Source organism: Neopelma chrysocephalum, unplaced genomic scaffold (genome assembly GCF_003984885.1).
Source record: "Neopelma chrysocephalum unplaced genomic scaffold, ASM398488v2 Primary Assembly neopelma1_64, whole genome shotgun sequence".
Lineage (NCBI taxonomy): Eukaryota > Metazoa > Chordata > Aves > Passeriformes > Pipridae > Neopelma > Neopelma chrysocephalum.
Genome location: NW_020897721.1, coordinates 4,707,074 through 4,729,137, shown reverse-complemented (window position 1 = coordinate 4,729,137; position 22,064 = coordinate 4,707,074). Strand labels below are relative to the sequence as shown.

Genomic DNA, 22,064 nt, shown 5'->3' with positions numbered 1-22,064 from the left:
GCAGGTCTGAGCTCTCTGCCTGGCTGGTCCCTGTCCCCATTGCCAGGTTTTCCCTCCCCTGGAACCAATTCATCAAGCCCTGACCGTCAGGAGAGGTCTCCTGATGCCCATTGCTCATGCAGTCCCTCTTCTCCTGCAGTCTGTCTGTGCCATATTTGAGAAGTCTGTGAAGACCCTCCTGGATGATTTTGCCCCCATGGTGCCTCAGCTGTGTGAGATGCTGGGGCAGATGTACAGCACCATACCCCAGGTCTCTGCCATTGAACTCACCCGGCAGGTACAGAGCTGTGCTTGGGACTGGGGCTGCCGCTCCCAGGGAGGCTGGGGATGTGCAGGGCCAGCAGCAGCTTCAGTCCTTCTCTCTCTCTTGCAGCTGGTTCACATCTTTGCCCATGAGCCTGCCCACTTCCCTCCCATCAAGGCCCTCTTCTTGCTCGTTACCTCAGTCACACTGACCCTGTTCCAGCAAGGTACGTGGGATTAACCCCTCTCCGCGCTGGGGCTGTTGTCAGGCTTTTGCATGCATGGAGTCTGGAGGCGTCAGGAATGGCTGTTTTCACTCCTAGCTAAGCTAATGGGCCATCTCTCTTTCTTGGATTCATCCCAACCCCTGGAAGGTGGGTGCCTTCCCTGAAGGGCAACAGAAGCAGGAAACCCCTGGGTGCTCTGGGAAACCTCTGTACTGCCATGACAGCCCTGCTTCTGCAGCTGGGCTGGGTGTCACATGCTGCAAGGGTCGAGCCGGAGCTCCAGTCCAGCTTAGCAGGGAGGCTGTGCCCCCAGGGAGATCCTGGGGCTTCTCTGGAGGCCAGCACTGCTTGTAGTGGCCTGGAATCAAGCCCTGGTATGAGCAGGAGGATGTGTGTGTGAATATCTGGGAAATTACCTTTTCTGGTCACCTCAGCTGGCCACTGAGTCACCGCTGTGATGCTGAGGATGCTGGCATCCTCCCGCAGGGCAGGAGCCCCCCTTTGGCTCACTGCCCACCCTACAAAAAGCAAATGGGGTTAGAACAGGCTCCTTTGCACCATGGCTTCCCTCAGCAGCTTGGTGACTTGCCCTGTGACAGGGACAAATGTACATTGGAGCTGCTGGCTCTGGTCCTTCAGCACCACCACATGCGGTCCCCAGGGGGTCTTTTCCTTTGCTCACAGCCCGGTGCCAGGTAGGGTGATGCTGTCCCCCAGTTCAAGGCTCAGAGCTCTCTAAAGAGGTGGGGGGAGGCATGAGGACCCTGCCTCATCATCACACCATGGTCCGAGCAAATCCCACTGCGCTGAGGTGTCACTGGGATCAGGAACAAGCCAGCCAGGCTTACCCGGATATCAGGTCCCTGCTTGTGCCAGCGGTGTGTGGATGTGTCTGTGCTGGAACACCTTTGCCTTGGTGCCAGGAAGGTGGTGATGCCTCCGGGCAGCAGCAGGCAGGGAAGGGGACAGAGCCCTAAACTGTGCCAACACTTGGATGATAGCTTTGCTCAGGCAAGCGGCTGTTCAGCTTGGCGTGTGCCCAGGGCTGTCCCCTCTGGCGGGGGGCCAGCTCTGAGCAGGGCGAGCCCCTTCTGCTGAGCCCACGGGGGCAGGAGAAGGGGGGGATGCCTGACCCCACAAGGACCAAGACGTGAGTGTGCACAGTCAGATGCCAAGGTAGGGTGAGTGGTGCTGGCACAGAGACCTCTGGGCACTGAGCTGCTCTCCCAGGAGGATGCTGGAGGAGACCTCCAGGAGGATCCTGGACTCGCGGTCTCAGAGACCATCTGGGAATGGGGTGGGTGTCTGTGCCAGGCACTCCTGAGCAGCTGATGCTGGTGACAAGCATGTGCACGCCTGAGCCCAGCCAGGTCCGTCAAGCGTTTGCTGAGGTGTTGTCGTTCACTTGCAGTTACCTTCCAGGACCAAACAGTGCTCTGAAGACACCCGCTCAGTCCCCACAGTGCAAAAGCTCTAATTCTCCTTGTGGAGATGGTGCCCAGCTAGCCCCTGCTCCTCCTCTTCCTCCCCAAGGACACGAAGATCTCCTCCTTGGCTCTGCAGCACCCAGGTGCTAGGTGGAGACCCTGGGGCTTTAGACCCTTTCCTTTGCAGTTTCTTTCTGTTCTTGGGTTCTCCAAGTTTCATGATTTTTTGTATGTTTTGTTTCTTTAACTTGCTTCAAGCTGCTCATGTTGCCCATCCCCTTCCCCACACACCCCTCCTCCCTTACACTCCTGTTTTCACTTGTAAATTCTTTCTGTATCACATAACTATATGATGTTGAGTTGCTGTTTGTATGATTTTTCTCTTAAGTTACATCTTTATTATATTTTAGGGCCCAGGGATCATCCTGATATTGTTGATTCATTTATGCAACTCCTGGCACAGGTGTGTTTTAGTTTCTTATTCATTCACTTTCTGTTCTCTCTCTTTCTCTTTTTAATTCAATTTAAACCTATTTTTAGCTTTCTGTTGACAACGTTTTTTTTTTCCTTTTAGTTGAATATCGAGTTTCTCCATCTGTTTCCGTGGAAGTTGAAAACAAAACATTCTCCTTTAGTTCTGGGTTCACACCATCCCCAGGGCAGTGCCCTCCTGTGCAGGGCAGCCTCCAGCTGCCACCCCCTCGCCGTGCAGAGCCGGTGTGGGGTGCTTGGGGCTGCTGCTGCAGTCACCCTTGGGTGACAGGCAAATTAGAGCATTAGGTGGATGTTTTCTGACCCATTTACCTGCCCTCTGATGGGTCCTCTGGAGCGGGGACAGGCTGAGCTGCTGCCTTGCCCCAGGGCCGGTGGGAGGAAGCCCCTGCCTGCAGGAGCAGGCAGCTGCCAGGGTTTGGTTCTGAGCAACGTGCTTGTGGTGGCATCTGTACCTGGCAGGTGCCACATGTCCTCCTGCCCCGGCAGCCTCTCGGGGTGGTGGCAGCTCCTGCACAGGGAGCTGCTGGCTCGGTGGTGCGTGGGGACGGTTTGCGTTGAGGTGGCAGGGGCCGCGGGCAGGCAGGTGGGGCTGGCACTTGTGTCAGGGCTGGCGGTGGGCAGGCAGGGCCAGTGCTATGCTGTGTGTGTATATACACCTGTTGGGAGCAGCAGGAGCCCAGGGTGCTCCTCAGCCCACCGTGGCCCTTGAGGGAGAAGCCCCCATGTCCTTGATGTACTCAGTGCCCCCGTCAGAGATGTGTTCCCTGACACTGACCCAGAGGTAGCACCTACCCCCGTCAGAGTTGCTTTCTGCTGTGTTTCTGTAACGGAGAGACCTCTAATCACATGTGCTGGCCCAGTGGCTGTGCAGGAATGCCCCCCCCAGGCAGCTCCCAGAGCTGTGGCCTTCCTACCTTTGCTGGCAGCCCGGGGAGGGTGTGCCTGGCATGTCCAGGTTCTAAGCCATCAGACCCCTCTGACCCTCCCACAGGTTCTGAGGGATGGACTGGGCAAGGGGGCTGCACCTCACCCCCCCGGGCAGGGTCTGCTTCACATGGTTCTCACCTTGATGCCCAGATCCTGCTGAGACCCATTGCAACTCAAATCCATGTTGCAGCCTTTTCTTCCCTGCTTTTCATCTTGAAAGACGTAACATAATCAGGATTATCAGAAAGCGTTCGCAGCTTTTGCCCTGCTTTTGGTTTTGGAAGCAGTGACCTTTTAACAAGGGTTTTGAACACAATGGGAGGATGGTAAATGAGGTCTGTGCATGAGGTTCATGGTGGTGTCCTCATTGCTGGCAGGACCTCCGTTCAAGCACTGTGCCTCGTCTGGGGCACAACATTTCTGTAGATACAGACCAGAAACCACAGAGAAAAGCATCTGGGAAGATGACCACCTTGTACATGTGGTGGGGAGAAAAAGCTGATGGGAGCCTGAGGAGCTGATGAGAGTGTGAGTCTTGGAATGTGTAAAAGGTAATGTCCCAGTTGTAGGTAAATTCCCCTTTTCTGTTCTTGAGTGGGATGAACAGTAACAGGTAAAGGATCGAGGTCTGGCAGTAGGAAGTCTTTCTAAGAGAGCAGGGAAGCACTGGAAGATCACTTGGGGAGCTGCTTTTGCATGGAGTTCTTGAAAGGACTTAACAAGCCTGTTGCTCTTGGAGGGCAGATAAAGGTGATCCTCCTGGGGTGTAGGGCATCAGGTGACTCTGAGAGACTCTTCCAGGGCTACTGTTGTTTCTTTAGAAAGTTTCTCTCTCGCTTGGGGTCCTCCTCTCTGTCTGGACACAGCATATTTGTGCTTGCTTGGAGAGAAAAAGGCAACCATGCTGCACTTCCATGGGGTGTGCTGTGAGGCCGAACACCAGCCATCCTGGCTGCTGGGAAGCTGTTCCTCACTGTCCTCGTGGGCAGGATCTGCAGGCAATGCTGGGGCAGTGTGCTGGCAGCTGGCCCTGTCTCCTGTGTGTGGATCTCCAGACAGCTTGCATCCTTTGGAAGCACTCCTGCAGGAGCAGCTCAGAGGCTCCTACCTCCATGGCTTCTCCGTCTTGGATCACTGCGAGACATCTGACATCATGCTGCCAGCCCGACACCACCCACTCAAGACCTGTTGTTTTCCTGGGCTTTTTATTCCAGCAACCCCACGGAGACCAAAGGATCCCACCCCTGTCCTCTCTCTTCATGCATAGGACTCAAGATTTCCTCCTCTGCCCTGGCCCGCCCCTCCTCACAGACTCATGATCTGGTGAGGTGCTTTGAAACCCCTCAAGAATTGGCCTGATTGATTCCTTGCTCTCAGGACTCCAAAAGCTGTCTGATGGCAGAGGTGGGTCCAGCCTGTCCTCTTCCAGAGGACCATTCTTTGCAGTGATGCTGTTGAGCATTTGTAGATCTGAGGATCTGCAGATCTCTTCAGATCTGATTTTCACATGGTGAGGGCTGTGTTTTCATCCCAGTCTGCTCTGCCTGCAGACCCTTTGGCAAAGTAATGCATGTTCCAGAGCAGCAGGGAGTTTGGACCCAATAGTGTGTCAAGGTGGGGACTTTCCCATTTCCCTGACCATCTGTTTATGTGGTTGATCTCCTTGGCGGAAGGAGAACCTGTTTCAAATTTGTCTGGTTCTTCCAGACAGGCAGGCAGTTTTTTTGTCCTCTCTGCCAGAAAGTACTCACCTTCTTTTAACTCAGGAGAAGCTCTTACCTCATGATACCTGCACATCAGTCCTCTGTCACCAGCTCACAGGGAGCCACCTCTGTGTGTGACAGGATTCCTGCTGACTTTATCTTTGGGCTTGGTGGGACTGCCCAGTTGGTGCAGCTGATCCTTTTGCCACAGCGTTAATTGTCAACCCACTCTTGACCATGGCTGGCTAATCACGAGAGCGTGCTGGCTTAAAACAAACATCTTACAGATGCCAAAGACAAACAAAGTTATCGCACTACTTGAAGCTAAGGATAAAATAAGCAGCCTGCCATAAGACTGCATGGAACAGTGCCAGCATCCTTTGTGATGAGATTGTCCTCAGCTGCTCCCTTCCCGCCTCCGCCGTGTGCTGGGATCGGTGCGGAGCATCGCTGCTGCAGTGCCCGAGGGGAGCATCCCACCTGGAGGGCTGTGGGGCTCAGTTCCACCCGTACAGCCAGAGCACCAGTGCCCAGGACCACACAGCCCGTGGTGGCTGGGGCTTGTGCCCAGTCTGCATTGGCAAAACCAGGCAGGTTCTGGTGTTTTGGGGCTCTCCAGCCTGCCTTCCCACCAGGGCTGCAGGCGCATCAACCCTGCCCCAGCAGGCCTTCCTCGCTGGTACAGACCTTTGGAGCAGTTTGGTGACTTCCCCTGACAGATCCCTGGGGCAGGCTGGGCGAGTGGGGCCTCACCAGGCACAAGATGCACAACTGACCTTCTGTGATGGCAGCTAGTGCCTGGCCAGGCACAGCCAGCATCACCCCCCACCTCCCTCCCTTCTTGGGCTGGTCCAGGCTTCATGCATCAGTCCTTGAACTCTCCACCAAAGCTGCTCCAGCCAGTCTCAGAGAGCCCCGTGGAGGACATGGGTTCAGCATCCCCTTGCTGAGGCTGACTGCTCCTGCCTGGCCAACCTTACGTGCCCTTCTCAAAGCAGGAGGTTCCGCAGTGCCAGGTGTGTGATCTGGGAAGAGGTTGGTCGTACTGGACACAATGGCTTGATCTGTGTTCTGGAGAGCTGCAGGAACTGGTGGTGGAGCCCCCCCTGTCCGTGGGGTTTGGTGTCCTTTCCATGCCTGTCTGCCTATGAAGAGATGGGCACAGAAGAGCCTGCTCTGAAGACCTGTCTGAGGATCTCCCAGCTGCTGTGGAGAAGAACCCAACATTCCCTCTGTGCCAGCCTGCAGCAGAGTTCTTGTTGGAGAGCCAGTGCCTATCTCTGCAGTGGCTGCTCATGCAAGAGGATGTGGGAGGGACTTTGAAAATATTTAAAGACCTCTCCCCATCCCAGAAGATGTGAGCAGAGCTGCTCTGGCAGGAGAGAGGGCAGAAGGGCTGGCAGTAGGAGGTCCCAGAGTTGGAGCAGGCTTCCTGGTGCTGGGAAAGAGGACCTACCTGGTGCTGCTTTCTTATGGGAGGAGCTCCACAGGCCCCATCTTGTGGGGGTAAAAAGCATCTCTCTTTACAATAGACATGTGTGTATGTGCCCAGGTCTGCCCTGGGCTTTCACTCCGTGCAAGGTGTCCTATGGGAAGGAGCCCTCCCAATATTGGCTTGCTTTTCCCCATGGCACTGACGGATTGAGGAGCAGGTGCTGCAGTGAGTCTGCAGGAGAGCTTGGGGGGCTGTGCCTGTGGCAGGTCTGCTTTGGCTGGGAGAAGCACTCTGCAGGTAGGTGGCAACCTGAGCACATGGGAAGACTCTTGTGCCAAATGGAACACTCACAGCATGCAGGACTTGGGTTAAAACCAGCCCCATGGACAGGCAGGGTAGAGGAACCTGCAGCTGGGTGGTATCACGGGAGCCAGCTGCCCTGGAGCAGCATGATACTGGGGGAGAGGCTTGTGGTCCCTGCTCTGGAGCCCACAGCAGGGCCCCAGCAGGGGTAGTGTGCATGGCTAAAACTACACCATCTCTTGCACAAACAAGTGTTTGTCCTGTGTGAGGGCAGCTGGACAGCAGCAACCTCGATGAGTGGATGTGTTTCTAAACCATTGCCCAGCCAGTATCTCGCCTTCTGATGGTGGTGCCAGCACTTCAGGAGGGATGGTGCACAGCCTGTATATACACACACAGGTATAACATGACCCCTGATCGCCCCAGGAAGCTCTGGCAGGGCAGCAGTTCCCTGTGATTGTGCCTTCTCTGCCTGGTACAGCAATGCCTTCGGTGCCCAAACTTGAGTCCTCTCTTGCAGTACATGATACAAAAGGTCAGAAAGGAGATGAGGTCACCCTCCAACCTGCTCCTCAGCTTCTTGGTTTCCAGCATTTTAACTGGGCAACTGGTTGTGGACTTTCCCTGTAGAAGAACGAGGTGGGAAATAAGTGTGTTTTGCGCCAAGTAGAGACCATGGGGGCAGATGACTGTGTTCTGCTGGCTGAAAGCTCTCCCTGCTTTCATCCCTGGGAGCAGGATTGGAGGGTGGCAGTGCCCTCGCACACAGCTCAGCTGCCTGCCCTGGTATCCTGCTCTCTGAGCTCCGGGCACAGAGCAGGGCTGCTCCAGTGCTGTGGCTGCTGTCCCTGGTGTTGCAGTGACAGCAGGGCAGGAGGCATGGATGCCATTCCCAGCATTTTCTTGGAGCAGAGGGAATGGTGGTCAGGGCATGCATGTGGCTGCCTGATATAGCAGGGCTCACTGAGGCAGGTTGGAAACCCTTCCCATGGAGTGGAAGGTGCAGACTGAAACATTTCCATCCAGTAACTGCTCAGTGCCAGCACCAGGGGCACCAAGTCACTGCACAAGGTGCCACAGCTCAGGGTGTCTCCAGCAGCAGTGCCTGACCCCCACAGAGGCTGGTGGAATCACTGTGTGGCATTAACAAAACCAAAGCTTTCCTGATCTCAGACTTGCTGCTCAGGAACTGCCAAGGAACGTTGGCATCTCGCTGTCATCTGGGGCTACTGCTTGAATCAGTTGCTGTGACCCCCAGGGATGCCAGCATCTTCAAGAGGAGAGGAGCAAACCACACAGGTGGCTGGTCTCTGCTGAGCCCCACATGGCTGCCCTTGTCCTGGGAGCAGCTGCCTGGTCTGCTCTGGTGGGACAGGAGCCCTCTGTGTGGACACCACTGTGGCACCTTTCCTCAGGTCCTGGGCAAGCTGCCTGGGTGTTTGAATGACATTCTCTGGGGGGGAAGGGGCGGGTAAAGTGATGGTTTCCTGCTGTAGTGTGTGAATCTGCTGTTTGCTGTGGGTGTGCCCAGGTAAGTGTGTGTCCAGGCAGAGGCTGGCTGGGGCACTGGGTTCCTCGGAGGCTTCCTGGGTGCCTCTGCAGCACTGGGTTCATGCTACCTGTCTGTGTGCCTTGCAGGCTCTGAAAAGGAAGCCAGACCTCTTCCTGTGTAGCAATCTGGATGTCAAAGCAGTGTTTCAGTGTGGTGAGTACCATGAGCATGGACTTGTGCTCCAAATCACCCTGAGGAGAAGTCAGCCTGCTCGTCCCGTGGAGCTGGGTACAAACCAGCCCAGGGCTGGGGACTACAGGGCTGATTTGGAACGGTGAGGGAGTTTTTTGGCTGCTAACCTGAGTGATTTTTGCCTGCAGGTGTCCTTTCACTCAAGTTTCCCGAGGCCCCAACAGTCAAAGCCTCCTGTGGCTTTTTTGTGAGTATTGTGGCATTGTAGGGCACGAGTGGGGCTGAGATTGGGCAGGGGTGCTGCAGTGTGGTGTTTGTGCTGGCACTGAGCAGGCCTGGGCTCTGTGTTGCAGACGGAGCTGCTGCCCCGCTGTGGAGAGATCGCCCCGGTGGGACAGGTCGTACACGAGAACGGCAAAGTGCTGCTGCAGGCAGTGCTGGAGGTGAGACACACCGGGACCACGGGCTCCCCAAGCAGCTTTGGGCTTTATTCCTGAGCAGCACCTGCTGAGCCAGGGGCAGAGAGCCCAGCAGCGTCTGGGTGGGAGCAGGGAGGGTGACAGCGGGGGCTCAGCGTGTTCTGTTTGCTCTGGGGCAGGGCATTGGTGGCCAGGCTTCCCGCAGCCTCATGGATCACTTCGCAGAAATCCTCTTTGCCTTGAACAAGCACTGCTTCAGCCTCCTGAGCATCTGGATCAAGGAGGCCATGCAGCAGGATGGCTTCCCCTCGGCCCGTGTCACTCCAGAGCAGAAGGAAAACTTCAGCCAGCAGATCCTCAGGTTTGTGTGCCACTTGCCCCAGCGGCTGCGGCCCACATGTGGTGGGAATGACCCCCCCTGTATGGCCTGGTGCATCCCTCCTGCTTCATGTTTGTCCCCCTCCCTCTGTCTTAGCAGAGAGCGTGTGAACAAGCGGCGAGTGAAGGAGATGGTGAAGGAGTTCACCTTGTTGTGCCGAGGGCTGCACGGTACGGAGTACACAGCAGACTACTGAGCACCTGGCCAGGACCGCGGACAATTTGCCTGGACCAGCTCTTCCCCACAAGGAAGCCCCCCCACCCCCCGCCCTGCTGCAGTACGGCTCATAGAATAACCCTCCACCTAGAATTAACCCACTCGGGACGCTCCTCCTCAGCTAGATTTGGTGGCCGCATCTCGGTGTCAGCATCTTTGTTTCCCCCAGCATGCTCCCTCCTCGCAGGGGACAGGAGTGCCGGCTGCAGGAGGCGGTGGTGGGGCAGGGGAAGCCTGGGCAGGACTGCCCCACACCCGGGCTACCAGCCCTTCCCCAGCCCGTGCCCCGCAGCAGGGAGGCTGCCCCGTGCCTGCAGCAGTGGCTGGCTGGGCGGGGGGGACGTGCCCCCTGCTTGTTTGTACGTGTGGTTGGGAGGGGGGAGGCCCTGCACCTAATTATATTAAGAATATTTCTATGTTGTGGCTGTCATTATTGCAGTGCCCAGACTTTGCATGCCCCCTGACTCGGGGGAAGAGCCCAGTAGAGGAGGTTAAATCAAGGTTGAGATGCCTCAACGCCTCCCTGGCTTCAGGAGGGATGGCAAAAAACAGTCTATCCTGCTTGCCATGCTCTCCTGCTTGACATGGAGCAGAAACAGTCCTGCTCCACATGAGAGGGGGGACTACACCCCTTCCAAATGTAGGATCCTCCCCTAGCAGAGGATGTGTGTGCCCTATTCTCGTTCATCACAGCAGGGGAGGGGCTTGCTCATGCTTGAAGCCCTCCTGCCCTTGCCTTAGTGCCCCAGCCCAGCTTGTGCTCTCATTCCTGGGGGTCCCAGTCCTGGTTTTCTGTTCTCTCAGGTTGGTTTTAGCCTGTACACAGAGCTGTGCTCCCCAAGTGGGCACCATAATCTGTTTTATCACTGGAACAGCTGGTATCACCCATCTGTGTTCCTCAGGCCATGTTTTTATTTTAAAGAATGGTTCACTCACAAGTCCTCTTCAGTTCAGCTTCAGGCAGCAGCAGCAGCCCACAAAGGCTTCAAGTCCCAGCACTGTCAGCTCTTGCAAAGCTGTGACCTTTCCATGTAGGGCCAAAGCTGCCCTGGACTAGGGATCCCCTTGGAGGCCAGGTCTGGGCCACATATCTGGCCCTGCTGTTGCCCTGGCCATGAGCCTCAGGGTGACACAGGCATTCCCAAACACATGTGCAACTCCTGCTCTCCTGCTGCAATACTACTGACCCAAGGCTGCATCCAGCACGGGGGTAGCTGGCAGCAGGTCCAGGTCCCTGTGGGTCTAACACCCAGTGGCAGGCAATGCCCAGGGCCCTGCTCCTGGCTCGGTGCTGATGGCGCTGCCAGCTCAGGGTTGCTCACACCCTTCGTCCTCGTAGGCAATGGCAATCCCTCGCCGGCCCTGCACAGCCTTGGAGACGGGTGTCTGTCCCAGCTGCTGCTCCAGGCCCCGCCAGCTGCGGGACTCCAGGAAGGAGGCTGGGAGGAGAGAGAAAGGGAATTGTTACTGGGAGCAGGGAGGTGGCGCTGCCCCTGCACCAGGGCTTGACCCCACCACAAAACCAACACAAACCAGCAGGGCTGATCTCTGCGAGGGCCCGAGTCTGGTCCCTGCAGGCCACGGCGGTGCTGGGGGGCAGCTGGGAGGCCGGGGGGTCGCAGAGGTGGGCAGCTCTCATCTCTCCTGTGATCAGCGAGACATCGGGAACGGCCTCCACTGCGGGGATGGCCGGTGGGAGCTCCATGTGCGCACAGGCACCTGCCAGAAAACAGCAATGTTAGCCTGGTGATATGTCTATCCTGGAGCTCCCCCTATGGACATGGCAGCTGGGCAGGATGCAGCTGGTCTGTAGCTGATACCCGGCAGCAGGTCTCGGAAGTCCGTGAAGTAGCTCCCTGTCCACTCTCTGGCTGGGTTACAGGCCAGCTCCAGCTCGTAGGGGGTCACAATGGGCCGGTAGAAGTCACTGGAGTCCAGGAGGGAGTTCTGAGCGCAGGCCACCAGGACAAAGATGTCCACCTCCAGGAAGTTGGCCAGCTTGGCGGGGTTGGGCTTCCCCACGGCCAGGGTGTAGCTGCGTTTCCCGGCACGGCGCAGCAGCTCCCGGAGGCGCTGCAGCAGGGCCAGGTACCCCGCCACACCCAGGGTGCCCACCAGGATCCCCACCACACGTGCGTCCCGCGCCCGCTCCACCAGGTACAGGCGGCGCATCAGCGCCCGGTTCACGTTGAAGGTCTCGTGGCGGCCGCAGCCCGTGGTGGGGTCAAAGGAACTGAAGGGGCAGCGGTTCCAGGTCAGCATGAAGCTGGTGAGGGCCAGGCCCTCGGCCCCCACGTAGAACATGGCGTAGTCCTGCAGCCCCCCTGGAGCCTCCACCAGGAACCGGCGGCCAAACCTCCGCTCCTCCCCAGGCAGCACAGGGGCAGGAGGGTCCCCGCATTCCAGCCTGGAGAAGGTGATGTTGGGATACTCGGGGCACAACTGCTGCTCCAGCTCACCTGAAGAGAGAAAGGAGTGAGAACTAAACACGGCCACAAGTGCCGAGCTGCAGAAGGTGGGACAGAGCAGGGGAGAGGAAAGGACAGAAATCAAGGCTGCCAGTGTCTGTGGAATGCCTGCCTGCAGAGCTCGGAGCCGTGCCAGAGCAACCCTCCCTGCCCCGGGGCACTCACCCATCGCATATGCATAGACCACGTCGCTCAGCACGACCACGCGGCTCTGCCGCTCGGGGTAGAGCTCCCGGAACGCCTCTGCACAGCGCCCGACGTCCAGCGGCTGCTGCCCAAAGATGTGCAGCACCGGCAGCTTTCCGCAGGGGCTGAGACAGGCCGGGCCATAGTGCAGCACCGCCTCGGCACCCGCGTGCTCCGCCGCCACTTCGTCCACGCAGCAGCTGCGGGGACAACCCGGTGTCAGACGGGCTCTGCGGCACCTGGAGCTCTCTCTCCATCCTCTCTGGCACCGCCGTCCCCTCAGCCCCGCTCCTGCCCGCGGGAGAGCCCCGGGACACCCCCCGCGGTCCCACCGACCTGCCGTACGTGGTGTCTCCCAGCACGAACATCTCGGCCCCGGTCGCCGCCTCCATCCGGGCCGCCACCGCCGCCGCGTCCGCCAGGAGTTCGTCGGGGAACTGGAGGGCGACCTGAGGGGGAACAGGGGGTGAGGGACCGGGGAGGAGGCACCGGGGAAGGGGTGGCGCGCGGCTCCTGGTCCCGCCCCACCCTCACCTTGCAGAACCCGCCGTCCCGCACGAAGGCGGCGGCCCGGCCCATCTCGTAGAAGCTGTCGAGGTCGCCCCGCGGTGCCGCCGCCACCGGGCGCAGCTCCCGCCGCAGCGCGGCCTCCCCGTCACTGCTGAAGGCGGCGGCCATGGCGGCACGCGGCGCCCACCGCCCGCTTCCTGGATGCGGCGCGGCGCCGGCCAATGGGAGCGCGGCATCGCGCTCTGAAACCCCGCCCCGGGGGAGGGAGCCAGTGGGAAGGGGCTCTACTCGCGGTGTCTTATGGTCTATGTAGTTTTGCCGCGTCTGCCGGACCAGGCAGCCAATGAGCAGGCGGGGTGGTGCCGGTGCCGTCACGCCGGTTCCGCGCGGCGCTGTGGTTCCGGTCACGTGTCCCGGCGCCAGGTGACCCGGCCCGCCCGCTCCGGTCCGCCAGCTCTGCCCGGTGCCGCCGCCGCCATGACCGGGCTCGCCCTGCTCTACTCGGGGCTCGGCCTCGCCTTCTGGACCACCCTGCTGGGCGTCGGTCAGCGCCGGGCCGCGGTGGGGGGGGGACGCGGGGCCGCGCTGGGCCGTGCGGCGGGAGGGGGCTGCAGGTCGTGGCTGTGCCCGCTCTGGCCGCGGCCTTGCCAGGGAGGGGCTGGTGGGGGGAGTTGGTGCGGCGTGAAAAAGGAAGGGGGAGGTCGAGAGGTTTTCAGGCCCCCGGTCGCTGAGCTGCTCCCCATGGCGCCGGGAGCGAGACTGGGGGGCTGCCCAGCCTGGACACCGCCTGAGCTGCTCCCTGGGAGGGCTCGGACCCCGGCAGTGCCGCGCCACTCGCAGTCGCTGTTGGATGTGCAGCGTCCAGCACTCTGAGCCTGCCTGGCTTGGACAGCTGACTCGCTTCGCTGCGTGTGCGAGAGCAGAAAGGTGCTAGGGTTGTGTCTCGGTTTGGCAGATGAGGGGAGGTGAAGGCAGGAGCCTGGCTCTTCACACTCTGGCAGTCGCTGTCTCCTTGGTGGAGAGAGCGCCTTGCTTTGCCCAGCTGTGGCAACGTTAGAGAACGTGTGAGTTTGTCTGGGTGACTGTGGAGTTGGTGCATGGCCATGTTGCAGCCCGTGGCAGCCTTGCTGTTGATGGCATTGGGCTCAGCAGCACTGAGGGTGGATTTAATGGCTTAGGGCTAGCAGGTAGATTTTGTGTTGAGACTGCTGGTTATCCCCTCTTTCAGCACAGACCAAAGTGATCACAGCCCGGGCAGAGGCTGGGGAGACCTTGGCTCCCGCCTCAATGTTCGGGTGAGGGGAGAGAACAAGTCAGAAGCAAAGGGTGTCTCACTCCCTCGTGTTTCTAGGGTCTGGTGAATCCAGTGTGAGCCCAGGGCTATCACTGGGCTCTCTGAGTCATTTGGCTCACACCAGTGTAGATGCACACTGTGACCGTGAGACTGTCGGAAAATCTCCCAAGCTGAGCCCAGATGCTCTTAACTTCCCCTGCCCTGTTGCAGTTCCTTTTTGAGGAAGACGTGAGCAGGAAACGGTCTTGCTTCTTGCAGTGTTGCATCAGTGCCTCCTTGTGCTTTCTGTCTTTGTCCTAAGCCCTGATTTGATCCTCCAGTCCTGCTGCCCTCTCCTTTCTGTCCTTCTGGCTGCAGAGTTCACAGGAAAGTGTCCTTCACCCTGTTTCTTTTGCATATGGATTTAAGGCTACACCTGCTCTCAGAGAGGCTAAAGGTGCACTGAGGATCTGCCCTGAGCTGGTTGTAGCCCTTCTTTACTGCTTCTTGGGAGTGGAGGCAGCTGAGGCTGGCTGAGTTCAGTTCTTGCTCTGCCAGCCAAGCAGCAAAGCCAAAACACAAGTCACAGGCTGTGTCACCGTAGAAATCATCCCTGAAGGTTGCCAGGGCTGGGCTGTGCCCTCCCTCTGTCCTCCCTGGCTGTGGTGGCACCATTCCTCATCCATGTGTGTCGCTGCAGGGGAGGGGGGCACCCCAATTCTGCAGGCAGAAAGAGTGGGCCAGCAGTACTGCCTCCCGTTTTGGGGCTGGCTGGCTTGTCTGGCAGTGCTTGTGTGCTGTGGTGAGTGGGGTGCTGAGCCCCAAGTTGCACATGGAGGGGCTTAGCACACAGGAATGACGGGGACATTCCTGCTGCGAGGGTCTCCCTGCTCTGCAGCACCGAGGCCTCCCAGCGGGATGAGTTGTCCTGCAGGTCTTGGCTATGTGCAGGATAGGGCTCCTCCAACCGGGGTCCTGCCCCCCACATTTCTGCTGGGCATGTTGCCATCACCCCCTGCCTCCAGGCTGCAGCTCTGGGGTAGAAGGGAGCAGTGGGACACGTGCCGTGACGTCTTTGCTGCATTCGAGCGTTTCGGGAGTCTCCCATTTCCTCTTTTCCCGTCCATACGAAGGATCAGTGTCACACAGACACTGACTCCAGCCAGATATGGCAGAGCTGTCCCTTCACCCTCTGTATCTGGCGTGGAGCAGACGCTGCCTGCACTTATCTATTCCTTAGGGCCAGGTCACCCTCTCTTTTCCAGCAAAGAGCAGGTGTCTCTCCTGTTCTGCAGCCGTGTTTCCCGCTCACGAGCTCAGAGCAAGGCAGGGTTTGTGGGTGGGTTTTGCACCTCTCCGTGTGCCTGGGCTGCACAGGGATGTCAGGTGTGACTCCCAGCTGCAGTTCCATGTGGGAGAGGAGCACTCAGAGTACAGTGCTCCCTGCTTTCCTGGGAAGGAAGGGCTTTTCTGAGTTTCTCAGGGGTGCGCTTCAGTGTCTCCTGCCTGTGTTGGTGTACAAATTTATCTGAAAATCACTAACCCTGGGGGAAATGCAGAGAACAGGAGTCATGTCTTGAACCCACACCCTTGGAAAGGAGGTGCTGGGGGCAGCTGGAGCTTCTGGTGTTGACATGCTCCTGGGGAGCAGCACAGCCCCTGGTGTGATGGTGGTGGAGCAGCACATGATGGTCAGTCAGAGCACAGCGTCCTCTTGCCTCTCCTGTGACAGGAAAGAGCTCACAGCTGGTCCCCCGTTGCCCTGGCTCTCCAGCAGAGCTGAGCCATTGGGGGATGTGGGTGGAGACCGTGCTGGGGCACCAGGATATGGATTGCCCTGGAGATCCTGCGGCCCAGCATGGTGTGTGGGAGCTCAGCAGGGCGAGGGAATAGGAAATGGGTGCGACAACCACCATGATCATCTTCTGGGCAAGACTGGGGTGGTGTCTGGGAGTATCACAGGACTGGACTGCCTGTCCTATGCTGATGCAGAAGTGCTGGAATAACAGGGGACTTGGAGGGGACACCCTGCCCCACAGCTCTGCATGCCAGTCTTCCCAGTAACCCTTCTGCATGCTGTGCTGTGCTCCTGGGCCTCTGCCCCGGGGCTTTGTAGGTCAGGGAGGAAGCAGGAGCACCAGGCTGGTAGCTGGTGCCTTTCTGATGGTGTCCATGTTGTTTTTGCTTTCCAGGGATCTGCTACACAATATTTGACCTGGGCTTCCGCTTTGATGTGGCCTGGTGAGTTCCCTGTAAATACGGGCGTCCTCGGGGCTGTGTGAGGAGTGGGTGGTGCTGGCAGTGCCTGCAGGGGAACAGTGAGCGATGGACAGCTCATCACAGGAGCTACAGTGAGCGGGGCCTCTGGAGGTGGGATAAATGCAGCCCATGTGTTCATGTGGCTGGCTCCATACAGCGTCCTGGTGCAGCCATCACTGCCCTGCCCTCCACATCTGTCAGCCCAGGCCTCCACTTCACAGTGAGGGTTTGGGAGGAAGATCTTGATCCATACAGGTGAGGCTCCTGTGTTGCTGGCTGGTAGAGGCTCTCATGTCCCAGTGTCTGGGTGCCCAACCCATCTTGGGCTGTATAATTTGGTGGAGGGGTGTCTGTTTTGGAGCTGTGTGGCATAACTATGGGAGCTCAGCTTGTGTGCTAACTCAGGAAACTTCTTCCTCTCCAGGTTTCTGACGGAGACCTCACCCTTCATGTGGTCCAACCTGGGCATTGGCTTGGCCATCTCCCTGTCTGTGGTGGGAGCTGCCTGGTGAGTGCCCCTCACTCTTCAGCATTCTCCCCCTGTCCCACCTCAGTAGCTGTGTCTACACTGCAGTTTTTCCACAGCAGAGCAGGGGTAGGACAGTGTGCACATGTAGGGCTGTGGGTCACCACAGTCCAGAGGGGCTGGACTGCTGGGCTCCTGGGGAGTCTGGGTGGACCACCTTGCAGGCAGCAACAGCAGTGGAAAGACACAAAATTCTCTGGAAGCTGTATCCCTGCCCAGGCTGTCCCGTGGTGGCTCTTGTGCCCCAGCAGTTCTGCTGGTGTAGGTGATGGAGCTTGGGACCTCTTGTACCCTGGGGGTGGCTAGGCCAGCTCCACAGTGTCCCCCGGCTGCATGCCCAATTCTTTGCTCAATTGGAAGATCCTGTTTCCCTGTAGAATTCTTCTATGAGTGCCAGACTCCACCAACCACCCTTGTCTGCCACAGGGGGATTTACATCACAGGCTCCAGCATCATTGGTGGTGGAGTCAAAGCCCCTCGGATCAAAACAAAGAACCTGGTCAGGTAAGCACAGACCTGGGGTTAGTGCTCATACTGCACCTGAGTGGGGCAGGTCCCAAGCCAGTGGAGAGGCTTCTGTCTAATGTCTGCTGGGTGCTGCTGGCAGACCATTCCTTGCTGAGCTGCTGATGCTGTTTGCTTTCAAAACAAAGAGCCCTAAAGGAGCCAGAGTGCTGCTTTGAAGAGTCACTGCGTGATATCACACAGTGAATGAGCCCAGTGTGTTCAAAACAAACACCCTGAGATCACACTTCCCAACCAGACAGGGGTTCTCCTTGCACAACCCTTCCCCAAGGAGCAGAAAGGGACTGGCAGAGGGCAGGGCTCCCTGGGTCTGCTTCCCACTGGGCATTCCCAGCTTACTCAGGTGCCATAGCACAACCAGCACCCAGCCTTTGTGTTTGGCAGCTCCCCTTTGTTTGAGAGGAAGGTAGTGGGTAGGCTGGACTGCCTTCCTGCTTTCCCATACGGCTGTGGAGTGGTCTGGTTGCTGGCTGGCTGGGCATGAAATGGCATGGGCTGCTTGGGGTGGGGTCTTTCCCCTGGGACACTGTGCTCAGGCTTTGCCTTTCTCCCACAGTATCATTTTCTGCGAGGCTGTGGCCATCTACGGGATCATCATGGCAATTGTCATCAGTAACATGGCTGAGGTATGGGAGCACCTGGGCTGCCCCGCCAACCCTGTGCCAGCCTCGGGGCCGTGGTGGGGATGGGCAGCTGGTCGTGGGCAAAGGTTGTGAGTGGTGGCCCTGTGGGGACTTTGGACACTGTTGTGGCTTTGGGAGCCCCTGGAGTGGTGGTGATCCTTGTCCATGCTGAAGAGTGTTGGGGGAGCACACGCAAGGCAGATGTCATGAAGCCGGCCAGGGACATGGAGTCAGGGCTGTGGCCAAAATATGGCTGCCTCATGTTATACTGGGGACAGGTACCTCTCCCAGAGACCACAGACTTGTCACTAACCCAGGTCCTGTGCTTTCTCTCAGCCTTTCACTGCAGTCATCCCAGAAGAGATTGGAGCCAGAAACTACCATGCAGGTAAGGACTGCTGGGTCCCTGGTGCCATCACTGTGAGCACTGTCTCACCCTGAGCACCACCTTCTGACCGACCTGTGGCCTGCTGCAGGTGTCTGAAGGACATATGACTCTTCTGCCAAAAGGCAGCTTTTCAGTTACCATCTGGAGGTCCTTCTGCACCCTGCTGGGCTGTGCTGCCCAGCAGCAGCACTGCTCCTCCCCTGGGTGGCAGCAGGTTGCTGTCCCTTGCTGGCCTGGCACTGTGGGAGCCGGGGCACACCCCGGAACAGTCCTGCTCCCCAAACAGGAGGGCGGTGCTGGGGCTTGGAAGCTCTAGGTCTTCTGTCACCTCGAGGCAGAGCTGCTGCAGCATGCCCTGGGTGCAAGTGGAAGGGGGTTACCCCGTGCTCTTGCAGTGTTCCTCTCTCACAGGTTTCTCCATGTTTGGGGCTGGTCTGACCGTGGGCTTATGCAATCTCTTCTGTGGGGTCTGTGTGGGCATCGTGGGCAGCGGGGCTGCCCTGGCTGATGCCCAGAATGCCAGCCTCTTCGTCAAGATCCTGATTGTGGAGATCTTTGGCAGTGCCATTGGGCTGTTTGGGGTCATCGTTGCTATCCTGCAGGTACGTGTCTCATGAGGTCACCAAGCTTATTGTGAGCTTAAGGTGCCTGTCACCTGCATGCTCTCTGGCTCCAGGGAGGCACACCTGGGCTTCAGCACAATCTTCTGCATTGGGATAGGGAGGCTGCTCGCAAGGTATGGGGTGGCACAGCTCTCTCCACAGCATACTGTGCCTATTTGCAGCAGCTTGAACCCTTTTGATGGCCCCTCTGAGCAATTGTCACTGAGGGTGTCACCTTGGGTGCACCTTGTGTGAAGCTCATGTCTTACCAGTGGGGCTGATAAGCTGTTTGCAGCTTCTGAATGGTCCTGGGGTGCTTGGGTGGGACTGGGGTGCTGGGCTAGGGTTTGTGGGCCACAGCCTAACCTCTCCTCTTTCTTTCCAGACATCTAAAGTAAAAATGGGCAACTGAGCCCTGTCGAACCCAGTCTGTTCCAGCCCGCCCCAAGAGGTTCTGTATATACTTATTTAATGTTTCTATACGTGATTGGGGCGGGAGGAGCCTGGCGGCAGGAGGAGGAGCCTGACTGCGTAGAGCCCCGTCCCGCAGATCCATCGGCCCCTCGGAAAAAGCAAATTTCTCTGTGTGAATCCTGCTCTCAGCAGCCTGGCCCAGCCTGTGGGGCCCTGCTGCTGCCCGTCCCCGGTGTGTTTAGAATCGACCACCAGTGCAATTCTGTGTCAGTGAAATAAATATGGTTCTCGTCCAAGGATGCAGCTCTTCCTCTGCCCCGTGCGTGCTGGGGAGGCTTGCAGAAAGCAAGTGCTGGTTTGGGCTGCCCCCTGTGCTCAGAGGTTCCTCTCTGTGCCTCTGGCAAAATCCCTGTCCTGCTGCAGGAGCCTGGTGTCCTCCCTGTGTGGGGTTAATCCTGCTGCCTGCTCACCCTGCAAGAGCTGTCCTGTCTGGGCTGTGGGAACATGGAGCTGTTCCTTGCTGCCTGGAGCAGATATGAGGCTGTTGGAGCAGGGAGCAGGCAGCACCGTGTTGCCTCTGCAGGCTCCTAGCAGCCCTGTGTGAGACGTGTTGGAGGCACAAACACAAGGTGCTTTGGGCCTTTCAGCTCCCATCCAGGTGGTTTAGCACAGGTGGGGTGTACATGGTGTCTGTAGCCCCACTGTGCAGCTGGGAGCACCAGAAGGGCAGAGGAGCAAAGATTTTGCGCCTTCAAAGGCTGTTCTCCTGCGTGACTGTTGGCTGGGTGCTGAGGCTCTTCAGTCTGTGGTGCCCCTCGTCCCAGGGGGCCCTGGCAGGGGTCCTGGGGTGGGGACACTGTGCTGGCTCTGTTCCCTCTCCCTGGCTGTGATGAATACAGCCTGAGGAAGCCAGCTGTGGACAGCTGGACCTGTAGCTTCTCTGCTGCTTGGGGGAAGGGACTAAAAAGGTCCTTCTGCTTCTGCTTTGCAGAGAGCCTGGAGCTGATGCTTCTGCAGTCTCCTGTATCCAGCACAAGGCCCTCATCCTGCTTTGCTACCTAGTACACCTTTGTAGGGAAAGCATTGGTCTCCCAGTGCTGTGTTGAAGCAGATGCACACCTGGAGCTGCCCATCTCTTCCCACAGGGGTGCAACAGTGTGGCTGCTGGAGCCTGCTGATTCTTGCCCTTGGACTAGGGCAGCTGCCTCTGCATGGCTCCTCTGAGATCTGCTGGTCTCCTGTCTCTGCTCCACATTGTCCCATGCATTTTGGGAACAGCAGTGTATTTCAGCCCTGCATGCATGATGACTGCTGGGGCAAACCAAGCCACTGCCCCTGCTAGCTGTGCTGGCTGTCCCCTGTGGCTGGAGGCTGTCACAGAAGCAATGTGTGCCCTGTGTAGTGGCAGGACGCAAACTGGGCCCTGCCTGGTTGAAAGAAAGGGTGTCAGGTGTGGGCAAAGTTTTGCCTGTCCTACATGGGGGCTGTACCCCATTGCTGCTGCTGCAGGCCGGAGACATCTGAAGCCCCTGGGAGCTGCAGGGCTGTCTCATCAGACCCGTGCCAAGCTCAGAAAGGCAATGCCTGGGCTTGGAGAGGCTGTGCTGGTTGGTAGGGAAGGTGCTTTATGGGTTAATCATCTTCCTGGCTAACAGCCATCTTGAAAGGCTCGCCCATTTGTCTTTCAGGGATGGACCTTGCCCTGCCCTGCCCTGCCATGATAGAAATCCATCTGCTGTCAAAAATGTCCCTCTCTGAGGTGCTTTTCGGCCCTCCAAATCCTGCCTGTGTGTATCACAGCTTTGGCAGGGGAATGGGCTCCAGACTTGCCCACATGCCCCTTGTAAGGATACGAGACCCTCCAGGGCTGGTGTCGGGGTGACCCACGGCCCGCCTCCCATAGCCACCAGTGATAAGGTGAGCACACCCCATTGCTTCCTTGTTCTAGCTGTGTGTGCGTGGGTTCAAGGACTTGGACTACAACACCTGCTGCTGAAGCACAGAGAAGAAGCTCAAGTGGGGCTCCAGGATCTTGCACCTTGTGTCATTTAGAAGCAGCAGCAGGAGGAGTTGAAAGATATTTGGATAATCGTGTGTTAGTACTGATGCAGAAAATGCTGCCTGCCGAGGAGCCGAACCAAGAGGTGGAAGCAGAAGTTGGACAGCTTTCAGCATGGCTTCTTTGCAGAGGTGGAGTAGGGCTGGGCCCTCCTCTACTCTCAGCTGCAAGGCTAATGGAGCTGAAAGGAGCGTCTGAAGGAAGAGGAAAAGCCCTTGCTTGGGTGAGTAGCCAGGCATGGCACAGGGAGAGGCCTCGGGGATAGGGCTGCTCTAACTGGGCACAAATGCCGGGGAAGGGAGTGGGGAGGTGGGAAGAAGGGAAAGGCTGTGGACAACACAAAAACTACTCGTAGTGGGCCAAACTTGTGATGGGACCAGACCAAGATCTTTCAGTGACGCCGTCGTGGGAGGGAGAGTGAAATTCCCAGCGTTTCCTAGCAATGAAACATAGAAAGGGTGGTGTGGGGGGGAAGGAGCCACAAATAGGTTGCAACGGACGCTGAGCCAGCGCCAACGGGCGGGAGCGCGGCAGTCGCCGCAGGTGGGTCGCTGGAAGCGCTGCCTCCCGGCACCGCGGAGCAGGGGAGGAAGAAACACCGAGATACCCTGTCCCCGCATCTCGGGGGTGCTCGGAGGGTCCGCGGTGCCAAGGGCTGAGCATCCCGGGGCGGAGCGGGAGGCACCGCGCACCCCGGGGGTTGTCTGCCTCCCCGGGCCCCGCGTCCGTGTGCCCCGGTGCCCGCGGGGCTGCCCTGCTCGCCCGGCGGCTCC

General features: G+C 58.3%; 3 protein-coding genes across 4 annotated transcripts in view; 2 read left to right on the top strand and 1 right to left on the bottom strand.

The window, feature by feature from the left end:
* The window catches only part of IPO13 (importin 13), a 31,404-nt gene extending 21,513 nt beyond the window's left edge, over positions 1-9,891 (top strand). The window contains exons 13-20 of one of the 2 annotated variants that reach the window (XM_027683125.1): positions 140-277; positions 374-470; positions 2,308-2,360; positions 8,399-8,465; positions 8,633-8,691; positions 8,798-8,887; positions 9,043-9,224; positions 9,342-9,891. In XM_027683125.1, coding sequence (XP_027538926.1) covers positions 140-277; positions 374-470; positions 2,308-2,360; positions 8,399-8,465; positions 8,633-8,691; positions 8,798-8,887; positions 9,043-9,224; positions 9,342-9,438 — 783 coding nt within the window. In that variant the 3' untranslated portion in view covers positions 9,439-9,891. Of the gene's footprint in view, positions 1-139; positions 278-373; positions 471-2,307; positions 2,361-8,398; positions 8,466-8,632; positions 8,692-8,797; positions 8,888-9,042; positions 9,225-9,338 lie in introns of both variants that reach the window. The other variant, XM_027683124.1, reaches the window with a different exon arrangement.
* Positions 9,892-10,348: 457 nt separating this feature from the next.
* On the bottom strand, positions 10,349-12,796 carry DPH2 (DPH2 homolog). The gene is made up of 6 exons (XM_027683140.1): positions 12,647-12,796; positions 12,449-12,561; positions 12,092-12,312; positions 11,279-11,917; positions 10,992-11,177; positions 10,349-10,897 (listed from the first exon to the last, which is right to left on the bottom strand). The coding sequence occupies exons 1-6, from the start codon at positions 12,788-12,790 to the stop codon at positions 10,767-10,769; spliced, it is 1,434 nt and encodes a 477-aa protein (XP_027538941.1). The 5' UTR covers positions 12,791-12,796; the 3' UTR covers positions 10,349-10,766.
* A 229-nt stretch (positions 12,797-13,025) lies between these two features.
* Positions 13,026-19,531, top strand: ATP6V0B (ATPase H+ transporting V0 subunit b). The gene is made up of 8 exons (XM_027683185.1): positions 13,026-13,166; positions 16,088-16,136; positions 16,579-16,662; positions 17,107-17,184; positions 17,762-17,831; positions 18,165-18,216; positions 18,628-18,818; positions 19,204-19,531. The coding sequence occupies exons 1-8, from the start codon at positions 13,100-13,102 to the stop codon at positions 19,228-19,230; spliced, it is 618 nt and encodes a 205-aa protein (XP_027538986.1). The 5' UTR covers positions 13,026-13,099; the 3' UTR covers positions 19,231-19,531.
* The last annotated feature ends 2,533 nt before the right edge of the window (positions 19,532-22,064 follow it).